A 14,978-nucleotide genomic window follows, 5' to 3' on the forward strand; every position below is an offset into this window, starting at 1 on the left:
TTAGACATTTCAAAGAAAAGTAACGAACAGTGCAATGTTTCACACCCATCCAATCATCTGAAGTTAATTGATTTTTCAGAATATGAGACCCTGATCTGACTTCTATAACAATTCGAAAATCCATCTGAAGGCAAATTTACATACAGACTATTAATAAGTTAATACGAGGAAAAGTTTCCAAAAGGCTGAAACACAGAAGTTTTAACTTTTCTATAAGAATTTAGTAATATTAGAATACTGTTACCATTAAAAGTACTGTAAACATCTTTTCTCACCTTGCTGATTTCATATAGTATCTTTTAACAGAAATAGTAGAATATGTTTCTAGGACTTCTGAAAAACAGAAGCCAAGACAGGTGTGAACATCTAAGAATGTCATTAAGGAAAATTCTTAGAAGAGAAAATGGGAAGGGAGCAGAGAAGACTGGGAAAGACCACAGGCAGGGGGGCCTGAGAGGAAGGAGGCAAGGCAGGCTGCCTGGACATGCCATCCTGAAGGACAAAGCCCAGCAGGGAGGGCTCCTGCCTACTAGTGCCAGAGAAGCACTTCAGATCCCAGCTAGGGGTCAGCTTTACCACCCTACCCACCTCTATCACTGTCCCAAGTTCAAAACCAGCAGTGAAGCCCACTCACCTCCCCACAGTGCCACAGGCCTGTAACCCAGCTCCCCTGGGGAGGAGAGAGGGAGGGCGAGGACATGCGAAGCAGAAGAGTCCACCCTCCAGGCCAGCCTAAGCAGTTAGTGGGACCCTGTATGGAGGGAAGGAAGACCAGAGGGTCTCATCTTGTCTCGTTTTGTCTTTGTCTTTTGAGGTAACAACCATCATTAGATTGTATCAACCAGCTGGATCTACTGTTTATTTACATTTGATTGCTTTTGTTTAGTTTTCTCTAGTGAGCTACTGTTTGAGTTACCCTTCAAAAATCTTAGTTATCTCTCACAATAATTAGGGTCAAATATTGAATGAAGTAGTAGGGAGGGAAATGGAAATAAGCTAATAGTGTGCCAGGTTTATTTATACACATGTCAGTTAAGCCTCATAACAAACCTGTAATGGAGGTATTCTCTACAGTGGGAAAACAGAGGTTCAGAGAGGTTGGATACTTCCCAGCTCAAACAGGTTCTCAGGGCCAGATAGGGGATTCAATCAAAGGTTGTATGATGCACAAAATCAATACCCATATCCAGACTTCAAGAGTCTGAATCAGCAGCAGAGCAATGGGGATGGGAGACATGCTGTCTAAGCAGAAAAATGGACAGTGATAAGAAATCAAAGAAGATTGCAGACAAGGGAAAATCAGTCTGGCCTCAATCCCAGAAGAGATAGCTCCAACTGGACTCCTGAAACCCCCTTTAAATGTTTCTGGCAGTTTCATTTACCATGAGATGTAAGAGTTCAAGAAAGAAGAGTTACCCCGACTCAATACGAAATTATATGGACATAGGAAATGCAATCAGTTCATGGAATAAACAGGCAGTAAGACAGGGAAAATAAATGTGGTGGCAACTGCAGCACGATGGGATGCTATGAGTTCATGATCAGAGCAGATGTTTGGAAACACCTTTATTTCATCTCCATAATGTTGAAGGACACTTTTGCTAGTCACAGAACTCTGTATTATAACACTAATAGTTATTCAGAACATATCTTGAAAAATAATGCTTTATATTCTTTATCCCCAAAATCATAACTAAGAAGAACACTATCCCAAGTAATTTCAATCTTCCAAACCAACAAACTTAATAAAATTATACGATAATTATGTAATATACACATGGAACAGCGCTATATTTTTAGTTTCCAAAATTATGAAGGATAAACTTTTTAATGGCTACTATTTTCACATTTTACTTTTAAGAGTCATGGTTAAAAGAGAAATACTGACAACCATTTATGTGCAAAATATAGTATATCAGGCACAAATGATGGGAACAAAATGTTTAAAAAGCTGAATAACAGAAGGAGCTCAGAAGTAACTGAAAAGACTTGTAGATATTAATTTTTTAAAATGAAAGAAGGTAAATATGATTTACAAGTAGTTAGTATGATGATGCCATTTTTCCATATCTTGAAAAGTGCATTAAAATAGTAGCTCAAAACTTTTGACTATTATAGTAGTAAGTCATATCATGATCCAATACATACACACCACAAATATAACACTGCACATAGGAGACCCTGGGAAGATGGTGGGACAGTAAGCAGCAGAGTAAACAGCCTCTCGGAGAGAAACAGTCCAGGTGCTGGAATATAGCATTCTGGAGAAGACAAGAAGGAAGGAACTGGGTCCCCTTGACCCAGCAAGAACCTAAAGTGAGAATTGAAGCCCACAGAGAGAATTAAAAAAAGAAAAACTTAAAGGCAGTAGCTAGTGGTACTTTTACCTGGAGCCAAAACCACTGTGCGAGAAGCACTGTTGAAACCTGGGGACACATAGTAACAGTGAAGCTGGTGGCTGGCAAGCCCAAAGGCCTCTGCAAGGAGACATGGTGGCAGAGGGAAGCAGCGGACCACAGAACTGCACTGGCTGGCAGTGAGTGTGGGGGACTCAGTCCTCCCATGGGAGTGGGCAATTGGCCAGGGGCCATTTCGGAATTGGGCAGGATAAGCCTGGAGCCAGAACTGCAGCTGGCTTCATTCAGCCACTCCTAGCTCAGAGCAAACTGGTGGAAATTGCTTGGACTGAGTCCCACCCCTGTCGGAGGTCCAACAGCCATCCCAGAGGTTTCCCTAAAGCTTTCCCTAACCAACCCCACCCTCCCTGTGCCTATTAAGTAGGTGAGGGCTTCCCGTGGCTAAGCAGCTTGGGAGGAAGGTGCCAGCCTGCCCCACCTCTGCTTGCATTCCACCAGCTACTGAAAGCCCAAAAGCAAACAGTCTCTCACTAGGGACCCCACTACCCACTTGTCTGGAAAAAACCAGGAACATGACAAGAGGAAGAAGCAAAAGGCAGCCTCTGGCCTCCAACCCAAGCAGTACGGGCCCAGGAGATTTAAACACAGAAGAGACTGGGAGTCACACACCTAAGTTTCTGAAACAACAGCAGCTGAAATAAAGACACAACATCAAGAGGCTATAAAAGAAATTAGAACAGAAGTACTATCTGGTAAAAGAAGAGATGCGAAACATAATAAAAGAATTACTAAGCACCTCTAAAGAAGACACAGATGGAAGAATAGAGGAGCATAGAAAAAGGAGGGAAACCTTCAATGAAGGATATAAAAAAGACTGAGAATACATGAAATAATTCAAAGAGATTACCATGAAATTAAAAACTTCATTGAAGGCTGGCAAAACTGCTTGAAAGAACCTAAAGAAGGGTGGCAAAACTGGTTGGAAACAGGTTTGCAGCTTGCGATCATGAAAGGAAAGATCTCTTTAAAAAATAACAAGGAACCAGGAAGTAACAATACAAAAGCTACAAGATGACAAGAGGGAGTATAACTTAAGAATAAAAACTGTGAGAGAAAAAGCAGGGGTAAACACAAATGAAATACAAAGGCTATTTACAGAAATAATTAAAGAAAACTCCCCAAGCATAGGAAAAGGAAATGATATTCAGAGAATTGAGACAAACACAACTCCAGCCAGCTATAACCAAAACAGATCTACACCCAGACATATAATAATCAAGATCCCAGAAACTCAACACAAGAGCAGAATATTAAAAGCTGTCAGAGAAAACTTCTCAACACAAATTATCAAATCAAGAAGAGCTTGGAATGAAGTATTCCAACTCCTGAAAGAAAATAACCTCCAACCCAGATTGATGTACCTTGAAAAACTATCTCTCAAAATTAATGGAGAAACAAGATGCTTCCATGAAGAAAGAGGAACTGAGGGAGTTGATGACCACCGAACCAACCCTACAAAAAATACTGAAGGACATTCGAGACAGACAGAAAAAAGACTATGGTTTCAGGAACAGCAGCAGAGGGGGCTCACTGAATGGGGTAAACAGTAGAATGAAAGGGAAAAGTAACAACCAACAGCAGAAAAATAGCATGGCAGGGAAGGTTGGCCATAATCACTTATAGGTGGCCTTGATTCACCAATTAAAAGAAACAGAAACAATGTGAATCAGCAGGTAGGGTCCATCAATATGCTTTATATAAGAAATACATTTAACTCGAAAGAGGGTTTATAGACTACAAGCCAAAGATGAGAAAACAATGCTCTATATGACAGGGAACCAGAAAAAAGTGGGGGCAGCCTAACTGATCAGCTGTAGATTGGTTAGAAAGCCACAATACTTTTACACAATGGAAAACTACTCAGCTTTGAAGAAAGAAAACTTTGAGGCTCTTGTAGGTAAATGGATACAACTTAAGATCATGCTCAGGGGTAAAAGGTTCAGAATCACTTAGATGAGTAGCCGGGTTGGCTCCCTAATATAAAAACTAAAGGAGTTAGTGGGATCCAAAATGTACAATATAGCCTGTGAAAGTGAAAGCGGAGGAAGTGTTTAAAAAGGGAAGGCAGAGGACATTGTTAATCTATTACCATGATTTGAAACCCATATTGTTTTCATTGTTCTATTTTGTTTGGTTTTATTCTGTTTCAGACTGTCTACTTGCATTAGATTTGATGGAAAGCTATTCCAAAGATAGCAGGATATATTATGGTAACAATTTTTGATTTTCTATTAGCTTGATTTGAAGCCATATATTGCTTTCGCTGTTTGTTTTGACTGATTTTATTCTATTCTGTTTCGTTTCATAGTATCATGTCTGCTGGTTTAGTCAACTACTTTGAAGACAAAAAGATACACTAAAATACCCCCCAAAATACTGAACATATTCTCACAGCATTAGTACTACTTATCATGTACTAAGATATTATCTGTTTTATCTTTAAAAAAAAAAAAAAAAAAAAGCTGATGGAGAACCCACGACACTTCATGATCAACAAATGAGGCCAAAAGCCTTTCAAAAACTGAACTGCTGTTCTCCCCCGACCCAGCACATTCACCTCCTTCCCACCACCACCTACAAAAATGATTTTCCCTGTGTGAACCAAGTAAGATGCTGTCACTAAAATAAATGTACTGAATTAAAAAGACTATCACAGGAAATAACTTTATATTCAATAAATTGGAAGAAACCATTTCTGAGATACATCTCAGCTGCTAAGCCACCTTTGCATAGACAACAGCTAGGTGCCTGCTGTGGTCTGGATGTTTGTATTGCCCTAAAATTCACATGCTGAAAACCTAATTCTAATGAGACATTAGTAGGAGTTGTGTCCTTTGAGTGGGATTAATAGCATAGAAAAGCCCTACACAGCTCCCTTGCCCCCTCCACCATGCAAGGACACAGCAAGGTGTCATCTGTGAAGGTAGAAATGGGCTCTCACCAGACAGCAACTCAGCCAGTACCTTCTCTTGCAATTCCCACAACTGCAAGAACTGTAAAAAGCAAATATCCTTGGTTGATGAACTGTTTTGTTGTAGAAGTCACCAAAAACTAAGCCACTGCCTCAAAAGAAAGAGGAAAGTATAACTCTTTTTCAATAAGCACATGAACTGAGCCTCTCATTTAAATATACAAGGAAAAATCCTGTGGTACTATTGGGCTAGAACTATGTGGAACACAGTTTTGTTTAAAATTTTTCAACAAAACTGAAGCAGGGAAAATAAAACCGCTTTCTGAAATCACTTAAACATGATCAAATTAAAGAACTAGTATGATACTTCAACAAGATTAAAAAATTACATTCTAAACAGCAAGAACAAATAATCATATAGAAATATTTAGCAACTAAACATCATTTCAAATGTATATTATTTGAATATTTATCCACACATATTATTTAAAGCTATGAGTCATAACTCAGAGCCACATACTTTTTATCTCTTTCATGAAGCAACAAAATCTATGGTGAACTTTTAATGAAAAAAAGAAACTTGCTACAGGCTTATTTGGAATATTTTTCATATTTTTTCATTTGCCCAAGAATTGAGAACAAAATTTTGCAGTGTCCTTTATTTCCTACGACATATCATAATTCAGCCATCTTCTAAATTATTATTAATTTTTCATTATTAATTTAAAAGTCTAAGAAAATAGAGTATCCTGGCTGAGCTTTTAAATAGTAGTATTCTTCATGACTGGACAGCAGGAGACAACCGCTACTGTACTTCAATTTATTATTTACTACAAAGAACCATCCAAGGCCTAAGCAACTATAAAGCCATTTAGACTATTCATATTATTCTAGTCCTAACTTCATCTTTTTTCTACAGATCTTAGAATATTTAATTTTGTACAAATTAAAATGCCTTCAAAGGAATAATTTTTTAGTTAAATAAAAGTTATTGGAGAGGAAGAAGGCAGAAGAGAAAGATAATGGAAGAGGAAGCAAATATCCTTGGAGGAAGAGGAAGAAAACATTGGCCAAAACAAAAGCCCATCCACTTAGGAAATGGCAGGTCTTCCAATTGCCTAAACTTTGCCTGGACAGTCAGTATCATGTGGAGGCCACATGCCCAGAGTGTAGCTTCACTCAGGCCCACTGTGTACCAAGGTAGTTATTGGACTCCTGTTATTTAATCTTTCTGAAATTTGCTCTGTAAGGCTGACATTAGGATTAAGTGAATTAATCTCTTTGACAGTCCCCACATATGGGAAGCCTGCTCAATAAATGGTGGGTGTCAGCAGAGAACAAGTTGGGGGAAGAAAAGTATTAGAACAGTGATAGGAGAGTACCACTAGTACTATGGGGAATAAGTCTTAATCTCCACATGTGGAAGCGTGTTATCTTTATACCTTATTTTCTCCTCAAGTCTGCACTGTGGAGAGAGCAGCCCTTCTAATACACACTGCTACTTGAGAGGGGGATATAAATCAAGAATTAGTCCTTACCCATTGTCACATCTTAGGAAGAGCTGGCAGGCTTCTTATGGATGCTGAATAAAATGAATTCAGGTAAAGACTCTGAAATGATAGTATACACCTGGCCTATTTAGTTTCCTTAGAACAAACCAAAAAGCATCATGCCTCAGTTCTGAAGGCTGGTGGACTCCGGATCCGCATCAGTGAAAGGTACCATATAGCTTGTACTTCATAACGTTTCTAAACTCTTTCAGTTCCTTCAAAATCTTCACATACAATATCTTCTTGTCAAATTTTACCTGCTCAATAAAATTCTCCACAAGCCTCCCAGATGAAAGACATTTTTCAGTACTCTAAAATCCTCTTACACTTGATTTGAGCCTTTGGAAGCAAATTTATAGCTGCTCATATGCATATTTTACCTTTTTCTAAAATGAAAGTTCCTCAGAACAAAAATGAAAGCCACCCATCTTTATACACCCAAAATGTCTTACATACCCCCACACATGATCAGTATCAGTTCAACACATCAATCCTAGAGTCATCTAATAAATCCTATTGAAAATTGTTAACACACCCAGCACAGTATCTGTAAGTACTTTTACACACCTATTTTATCTGCTCCTGAAAGGCTTTTATAATTTCAGTTTATGTGTTTATAATATCTCATTGCTTTGCTTCCACTTAAGACTCTAATGTGGGTGTTTATATTTTGTAACATGTTTAATATTATTTTTTGAGACAAGATCTCACTGTGTAGTTCAGGCTGGCCCTGAGTTCACCATGTAGCCCAACCTGGCCTCAAACTCACAGCAATACTCCTGCCTCTGCCTCCCAAGTGCTGGGACTACAGGTATGTGCCACCACACCTGGCCAGGAATTATTTTAATATACATCAACCAAATCATATACAAAGATAAACAAAATATATAGTGAATGTTAAATTTTTAAATGACTATAGTAAAAGAGACATTGCCAGTAATCTTCCTCAAGACAGTCCCCCTTGCTCCAATCAGTTACCCTAATCATTCTTGACACTTCCTTCAGCAGTTGTGGAAGTCTTCTTTCCTAAGCATCTTCACAAGGTATGATCAAAAGTATGGTGAATGCTGGTTCCAAGTACAGTCCCACAGAAAGACAGACTCATAAAACATTAGAGTGTGTCCTCCTCTACTTACCAAACTTGGCACACTAGTCAGTGGTCAACCCCAAAGTCAAAAGGGTTCATGTTTGGAATGTATTCAGCCATCATGGCAGCCCAGACAGGGCAACTAAAGGCACTCATGAAAAGAGGACTTCCAGAACTGCCCCGAAAGTGGGAAGAGTGATGGGATCAGTGTGTTTGAGGTGAAGGAGAGTATTCTCGGGGGATTCATGGCACTGTGTCTTTTATGGTAGTTTTAAAAATTAAAACATTCACTATATTTTTTCTATCATACCTCATTTTCCTTTTTTATAATCAAGTAAGTTTAATCAATGTATAAACAAAGCAGTACTAAGTTTCTAGTCAGTCCATCCCTTTAGGATAAAAGCAGGGCACCCTTGACCTCTAAGGACAGAAGTGGTGGGAGAGGCAAAAAGCACGCATGCCAGAGAGCATGACAACTTACTCCTCCTATTTGATTATTAAAAATTCAACATCAGACTTCCTGTTTTTAATAATATGACAAAAATCTATAAAACACGCTCACCATGAGGGCCCTCTTCACTGGGGATGATCTTCCGTTGACTCTATTTAGACAGTATTGATAAGGGAGTAAAATAAGTACCTTTCCAGATTTAATCCTGGGTTTGGGAGGGAGAAGGAAGATATGCAGAGGTCAAAATAATGATCTCGGCCCTGAGAACTATACACACATCCAACTGAACCAATAAAAAGCCGATATTCACAAACAACAGCAAAAATACATTACAACAATAATTCAGACAGGGTGTGTAATCCAAAACCAGGCACATTTGAAAAAGAGCAGTCTACATGGTCCTCAGCACAACAGCCACACGATTCTAGCACTCTCACAAGGACAGAGCTTGAAAAGAATAGCAGAGCTTGATACAACATATGTTTAAATTCTAAGACGCAAATGAAAATAGTGCATCCCTGAGTCACTGAACATTCTAAGTAGTGAAACATGATAATAATTTAATACTTAAATGATATCTTAATAGGCATGTGGATATACCTGGGGTCCAGAAAAGAATCTGGAAAGCAGGGTCTGGAGGTTTAGCTCAGCGGCATAAGCGCCTGCCTTGCAAGCAGGCAGTCGTGAGTTCGATCCCCGGTACCGATAAAAAGGAAAAAGACCAAAAAAAAAGAATCTGGAAAGCTAGGTGTTCAATAACTGTTTTCCAATTGTTGTGGCCAGGGTTTGCAAGGGATTAGATTTAACACAGGATAAATAATTTATGAAATTGTTATTATAACATTGTATTATTATATATAATATATATAATATGTAATACATATAATATTATGTTATAAACAATGTAAAATATATTATATATGCTATATTATATATTGTATATTATATTATATACCGTATATTATATAATGTATAGTAATATATAATATAATATGATACATATTTTTATATTAATATATAATAGACTATAGAATATTATTACGCATAATATTTTGTGCATATTATTTATAATATTATAAGGTTATTATTATAATATTCATCCTAAGAGTCAAATGCAGAAAAATGCAAGAGATCTGTCACAAACTAGAGACCCAAAGAATCCAGCTGAGGGCCTGGATCCCACACCAATGCTCTGCACAAGGTTAGGTGAAGACTTAGAGCACATGGAGATGTCCTCTACAAGTCCAGGGAGAGGCCAAGAGCCCACGCCAATGTCTCATGTGAATCTGTATCAAGGTTTTGCACTGGGAAGGCCCAAAGGTCACTGGTGGAAGCCGGAAAGTCTGCATCACTGGGAAGAAGGGTCCGTGCCAGCAAGCTGAGGGAGCTGCATCGGAGCCAGGAAGCAACGCTCAAGGTAAGGACCAGAGCTCTGCTGAAAAGAACTGCAGCCATCCCTAGCAACAGCGAGGACCTGAGATTCTAAAACAATGAGGACGGTCAAGTTCGTACAGTAAAGCCAGCATGACAAGCTCTCCAGAAGAATCCACAGCACACCATCTTCCCCTCCAGTTGTGCTGTTATGCTGTTGGCAACAATCTTCTGGGGGACCTTCCACACCCAGAACCACCAGCTCCAGTTCAGGTGGGTGTTACATGTTGACCATTAGCTAATCCACTACACTAATATAACAAATGGATAGAGGGGTGAGTAAGACAAGAAAGAGTTCAAAGTAGCCCAAATAGGAGACCAAGCAACTGTTGTAATTCAGACGTAAAAGGGAAAGAATGAGAGATAAAAAAGATATTTTGAAACAAGTAGTAATAAATCAATGACAGAAAAGCTATGTAGGGGAGGTATTCAAGGTTTCAAGACAAAATGAATTTTAAAAAAGGAAGATCTTTTTAAGCATAACAATGATGTTACAGATAAGCTTATAGATTCTGGAGGCACAACTTTTTATGTTTGAGCCTGTGTTTAGTCACAATTTTTAATAATTACAGTAACATTTGGGGCTTTGAGACTAGTATTTAAATGAGAACAGAACTTACGATTTAAGAATATTAAAATAATCAAAAGACAACAATTTCATGAAAAAATTCCCAAAAGGTATTTCCCAAAAATAGTAATAACTATAATTGATTAGTAGTCATACTGTTATAGAGTCTAACATTTATTGAGTTCTTATTATGTATGAAGTACTCTTTTTTTTTTTTTTTTTTTTTTTTTGTCTTTTTTGAGAGTGGGTCTTGCTATGCAGTTCAGGCTGACCTTGAACTCACTTTGTAGCCCAGGCTGTCTTGAACTTGCAACAATCCTCCTGCCTCAGCCTCTTGAGTGCTGGGATTACAGGTGTGACCCACCACGCCCGCCTGACAATACTCTAATAAGTTCTTTACCACATATTATTACTGAAGTCTTTTTAACAACAACCTTAGTACGTTGTTATTTTCCAAAATGAGAAACCAAGTTACTGGGAGATTAAGTTAATAAGTAACTCATTAAATTCCAGAACTACAACTTAAACTCAAGTCTGACCAAAATAGCTTTTGATACCAACAGTCTCTGAAGGCCAGGATCTCTGGGAGGCAGGTAGAAAATCAATATGTTGATTCCTATTTATTTTTATCTTAACTATTAAAGTTTCTATTGTTATATATGATTTATAGTATGTGTAATATATTAATATAATCACATGGAAATTATAACTAAGCACACATTTATGAATGTGGGGAAGACATTCTATTATTCTCTAATAGGAATATACAACAGTTTTAAAGATCGATTTACATGTTTACTTTCTGTCCATCTTTCTATAAAAGTCTACAAAAACTCAATGTTAGTTTTATCTTTTTACTTCAAAAACAGGCCACACCTGATCTCCATTTATCTACTCATTCTAAGAGCATTTTTCAACTGCTTATCTTGTGCCTTGTTCGGTAATAAATGTGCACAAAGAAGCAATGTTCAAGAAGGAACTCAGTAACAAGTAGCCCACATATAGGAACAATTCATTACAATTCAAGATTAGAAGAAAAATAAAGGTCAAGAACCAGCCCTTTCTATCAAGCATTTGCTGTTTGCTAAACACAAACATTTCTGTATTTTTTCCTAAGAACATTAAAGGGGAAAAGGTATCATTCATTCGGTTTTTCACAGGATGAAACCGAGGTTCAGATAAGTAAAGAAACTTGGCCAACATTGCACAGCTTATAATCAGGGATGAGTGCAGGCAGATCCACTCCAGATCTCAGGCTCCCCAGTCCTCCTCCTCAGCAGTGGTAAAGAGGCCCTGTAGGAGAAACAGCAAAGCAGATTCCATGTTCTGACGTTTGGTAGCTCACCAGAACTGGCAACCAAATCCTTTTACCTTCATCCTCCATTAAAATAAATCTCATCATAAAAAGCGTCATGACAGAGAAACTCATGCCACAGCTCTCAGACCTGTCATTCTAACAATGCACTGGAAAATATATATTGCACTTTGTAATGATCTATTTCAGGAAAAGCTGCCTCACAGAATGCAATGAAACATTCTTGTTCATATATAAGTACGCCCTTGTTTAACTCATACTAAAAAGGATTTATACAATATATCATGAGGGAGTACCTTCATCTACTAGAAATCTGATTTTCAAAATTTGTAAATTTGTTTTATTTATACTACTAGTTTCTTTTAGTTCACTGAAAAGAAAGTTTTGTTCTATTATCTGTGCCTTCTTTAGAAGTCTTCTCTGTCTATGTCTTGTACTCTCAGCAGCTACTTTTACGATTATGATACACAGTACATTAACTGTAGTTATTCTTTTATTATTTTGTAATGAAATGTTTATTATTTTTTCATAAAGAGTCAAAAACTGTGTGAACTCTACTTTAAATAGATTATCTGCTTCTGTGTGACTTCAGGGACATTTTGGAGTGAATTACATGGACAAAAATGATTACAGTTTAGTAGGTTTCTAAGCTTTAGTCCAAGCACCTACAACCTCTCTGAATAATACAGGCTGCAACAGAAGTCACCTGTGGCTGACCTTGCCACCGCAAGCCAGCTGCTTCCAGGAAGCGCAAGTGAAAAGTAGTTTCCAAAGAACAAACTTCATTTTGCCTTGAACTTTCCAAGAATATAGTAAAAATGTATTACCAGACAGAGAAGGCAAAACGCATGGCAAATTCCTACTGAGTTACTTAAACACCTCATGTATGTATAATAGAATGGACTAATTACAATGACCAAAGGTTTATAGTTTTCTCATTATCTCAGGCTAGAGTTTAAACAGTTAGTTTGTGACACTTACGCTTTACAGAGAGTCTTCTTCCCGGGCTTCTTTCAAAGATCTAGTATTTTCTTACATTGAATTGGGTCAAATACTACCCTACTTTAGAATGGCCAGGGCTAGTTTTGGGCTGGCCAGATTTTTCTCAAAGAGTTATTCCTTCTTCCTAAATCTACCTGGTAACAGTAAATAGAAGGCGAGCTCAAGTACAAAAGGTCTTCATGTGGAAAATCTCATTTGCCAACTCCAGCTTAGCATTTCTCAGTAACAAAGAAAGCACATGAGGAAAAGGTAGGCAAATTACTCAGTGTAACTATTCTGTTCTACTTAAATTCCTTAACAACTAAGTCTAATGGTTGCAATCATTTTTAGCTCAAAAAATGTCTAAGGAGCCCTCACTTCAGCAGCACATATATTAAAAATGTTTAAGGACAGTGTCTTAAATCTTTTGGAAAAATACCGAGTTGAAAAAGATGATTCCACATGTTTATAAGGTATTATTTTCTTTGTAAAGATGTTATTTCAAGACGATATTTCTCAATTACAATACAGTATTGATCTTTAGAGACAAGACTCATTGCTGCAATAAACAATACCAAGCCATGCATTTCCCCAACAGTGATGTTTAATAATGCACTTTCAACTTCCATCTTGCTTAATTTTTAAAAAGGGAAGACTATAAAATGCCAAAGAACCATTTCCACAGTATAAGTGTAAATCAGGTAATGTATCAAACAAGGGCTTTTAAAATGTATTTTTATGAGTGCCTACTAATTTTACAGAGTATTTTTGATATTTTCATTCATATATATTAATATATTTTGATCATATCAATTCCCCCACTAGCCCCTTAAGCTATCCTTTATCTAATAATAGCCTTTCTCTACTTTTATGCTGTCTTTTTTTTTAAGATTTCACATATTAAGGAAAACATGCAATATTTGTTTCCCTGAGTATGGCTTAGTTTGCTTAACATGATGACCTCCAGATCAATCCAGTCGTGGGCTTTTCAAAACTTTTTCTGCATGGCTTCTATGTATCCTCAAAAAAATCCCGCCTGACTTCCGCGGATCATTGCCAGGTGCAAAAACAACGTCACACACTCCGTATTACGAGAAACATCTGTCTGAAAAGCAAGGTTGAACTTTGCTTTAGGCAAAGCAAACACAATTATTGTGTAGTCTTCCTAGGCCAATCCTACCCGGTTAATATTTCGGAACTTGCAATTTGATTTTCACAGAAGTCTGAGATCAAAGATACATTAAGAACAAGGAAATAGAAGCTATGATAAGTAGGTTACTTGACGAAAGTTACAGGACTTGTTAGGTAGCACAGTCCAACAGGACCTTTGTTTCCTCATAGGTCAGAATGATGTTCCCACAGTACAACCCTGGCTCGTTATCATAACCTTTCGCAATACAAATTCTCTTTCTTGCCAAATTACCAGGTTCTGGAAGGTAGTAGGTATGTCGTTTGTTTCTTTTGAAAGTCCTTAGTGATGACTCTAGTTCTGAAACCTTTTTTAAAAAAAATAAAATAAATACCAAAATAAAGATCTAAAGGAGTCAATAAATAGGTGCAGCGCTGATCTTGCTAAAATTACAAAAACTCACTCTTCAGTATTCAAAAATTCCAATATATATTTGTACCTGTTTGTTTATATTTCCAGAAAAATATGACAAAGTACTTTTTCCTTTCTTTCTTTTTGGATGTGTGGCTTCTCTGACAAACACTTTAAAAGTACACACGTGATAAGCCAAGCATTGTCGTGCGCACTTATAACCACCTATGATTCTCAGCTGAATAACATCTGAATACCACACCAATGTGATTAAAATTAATAAGCAACTAAAAAAGCCTATAAGGAATAGCTCCCTGAAAGGACGCATTCAGTGGTGAAACAGCACCACCTAATGTTCAATAAGGATTTCAACACAGTTAGGCTCCCCCACCATTTCATAAAGACCCATCGTCAAGGTTAGGTCTACTTACATATTACTCCGTAATATATTTGCAAAGGCTCTAATGGAGTAGTACAATATGAATTATAACTTTCTGGGGAAAAACAGTTTCACTTCTATTCCCTAAAAGCTGAAGGTTTTCCAGAAGAAAGTTAAAACTCTACTCTGTATAGCTACATTCAAAGCAGAAGCGTTACTCCTAAAACCTTTTTTAAAAAATCTTGGCCTAAATTGTAATGGTCTAGAAAGAGCACAAGCTTTTATGGGGGCTGGGGATTTAGCTAGGGGGCTGGGGATTTAGCTCAGCGGCATAAGCGCCTGCCTTGA

General features: G+C 37.5%; 1 protein-coding gene across 6 annotated transcripts in view; it reads right to left on the reverse strand.

Annotated features, from left to right (window-relative positions):
• The window catches only part of Nme7 (NME/NM23 family member 7), a 226,127-nt gene that overhangs the window by 192,248 nt on the left and 18,901 nt on the right, over window positions 1-14,978 (reverse strand). The window contains exon 1 of one of the 6 annotated variants that reach the window (XM_063253627.1): window positions 635-751. The exons of 3 other annotated variants lie outside the window; for them this stretch is intronic. In XM_063253627.1, the coding sequence (XP_063109697.1) occupies window positions 635-700 (66 nt within the window). In that variant the 5' untranslated portion in view covers window positions 701-751. Of the gene's footprint in view, window positions 1-634; window positions 752-14,978 lie in introns of those variants that run through there. 2 more of the 6 variants (XM_013151230.3, XM_063253629.1) reach the window with 2 other exon arrangements.

Source organism: Cavia porcellus, unplaced genomic scaffold (genome assembly GCF_034190915.1).
Source record: "Cavia porcellus strain 051 isolate PalLab524CR breed Dunkin Hartley unplaced genomic scaffold, mCavPor4.1 scaffold_7, whole genome shotgun sequence".
In the NCBI taxonomy this organism is placed as follows: domain Eukaryota; kingdom Metazoa; phylum Chordata; class Mammalia; order Rodentia; family Caviidae; genus Cavia; species Cavia porcellus.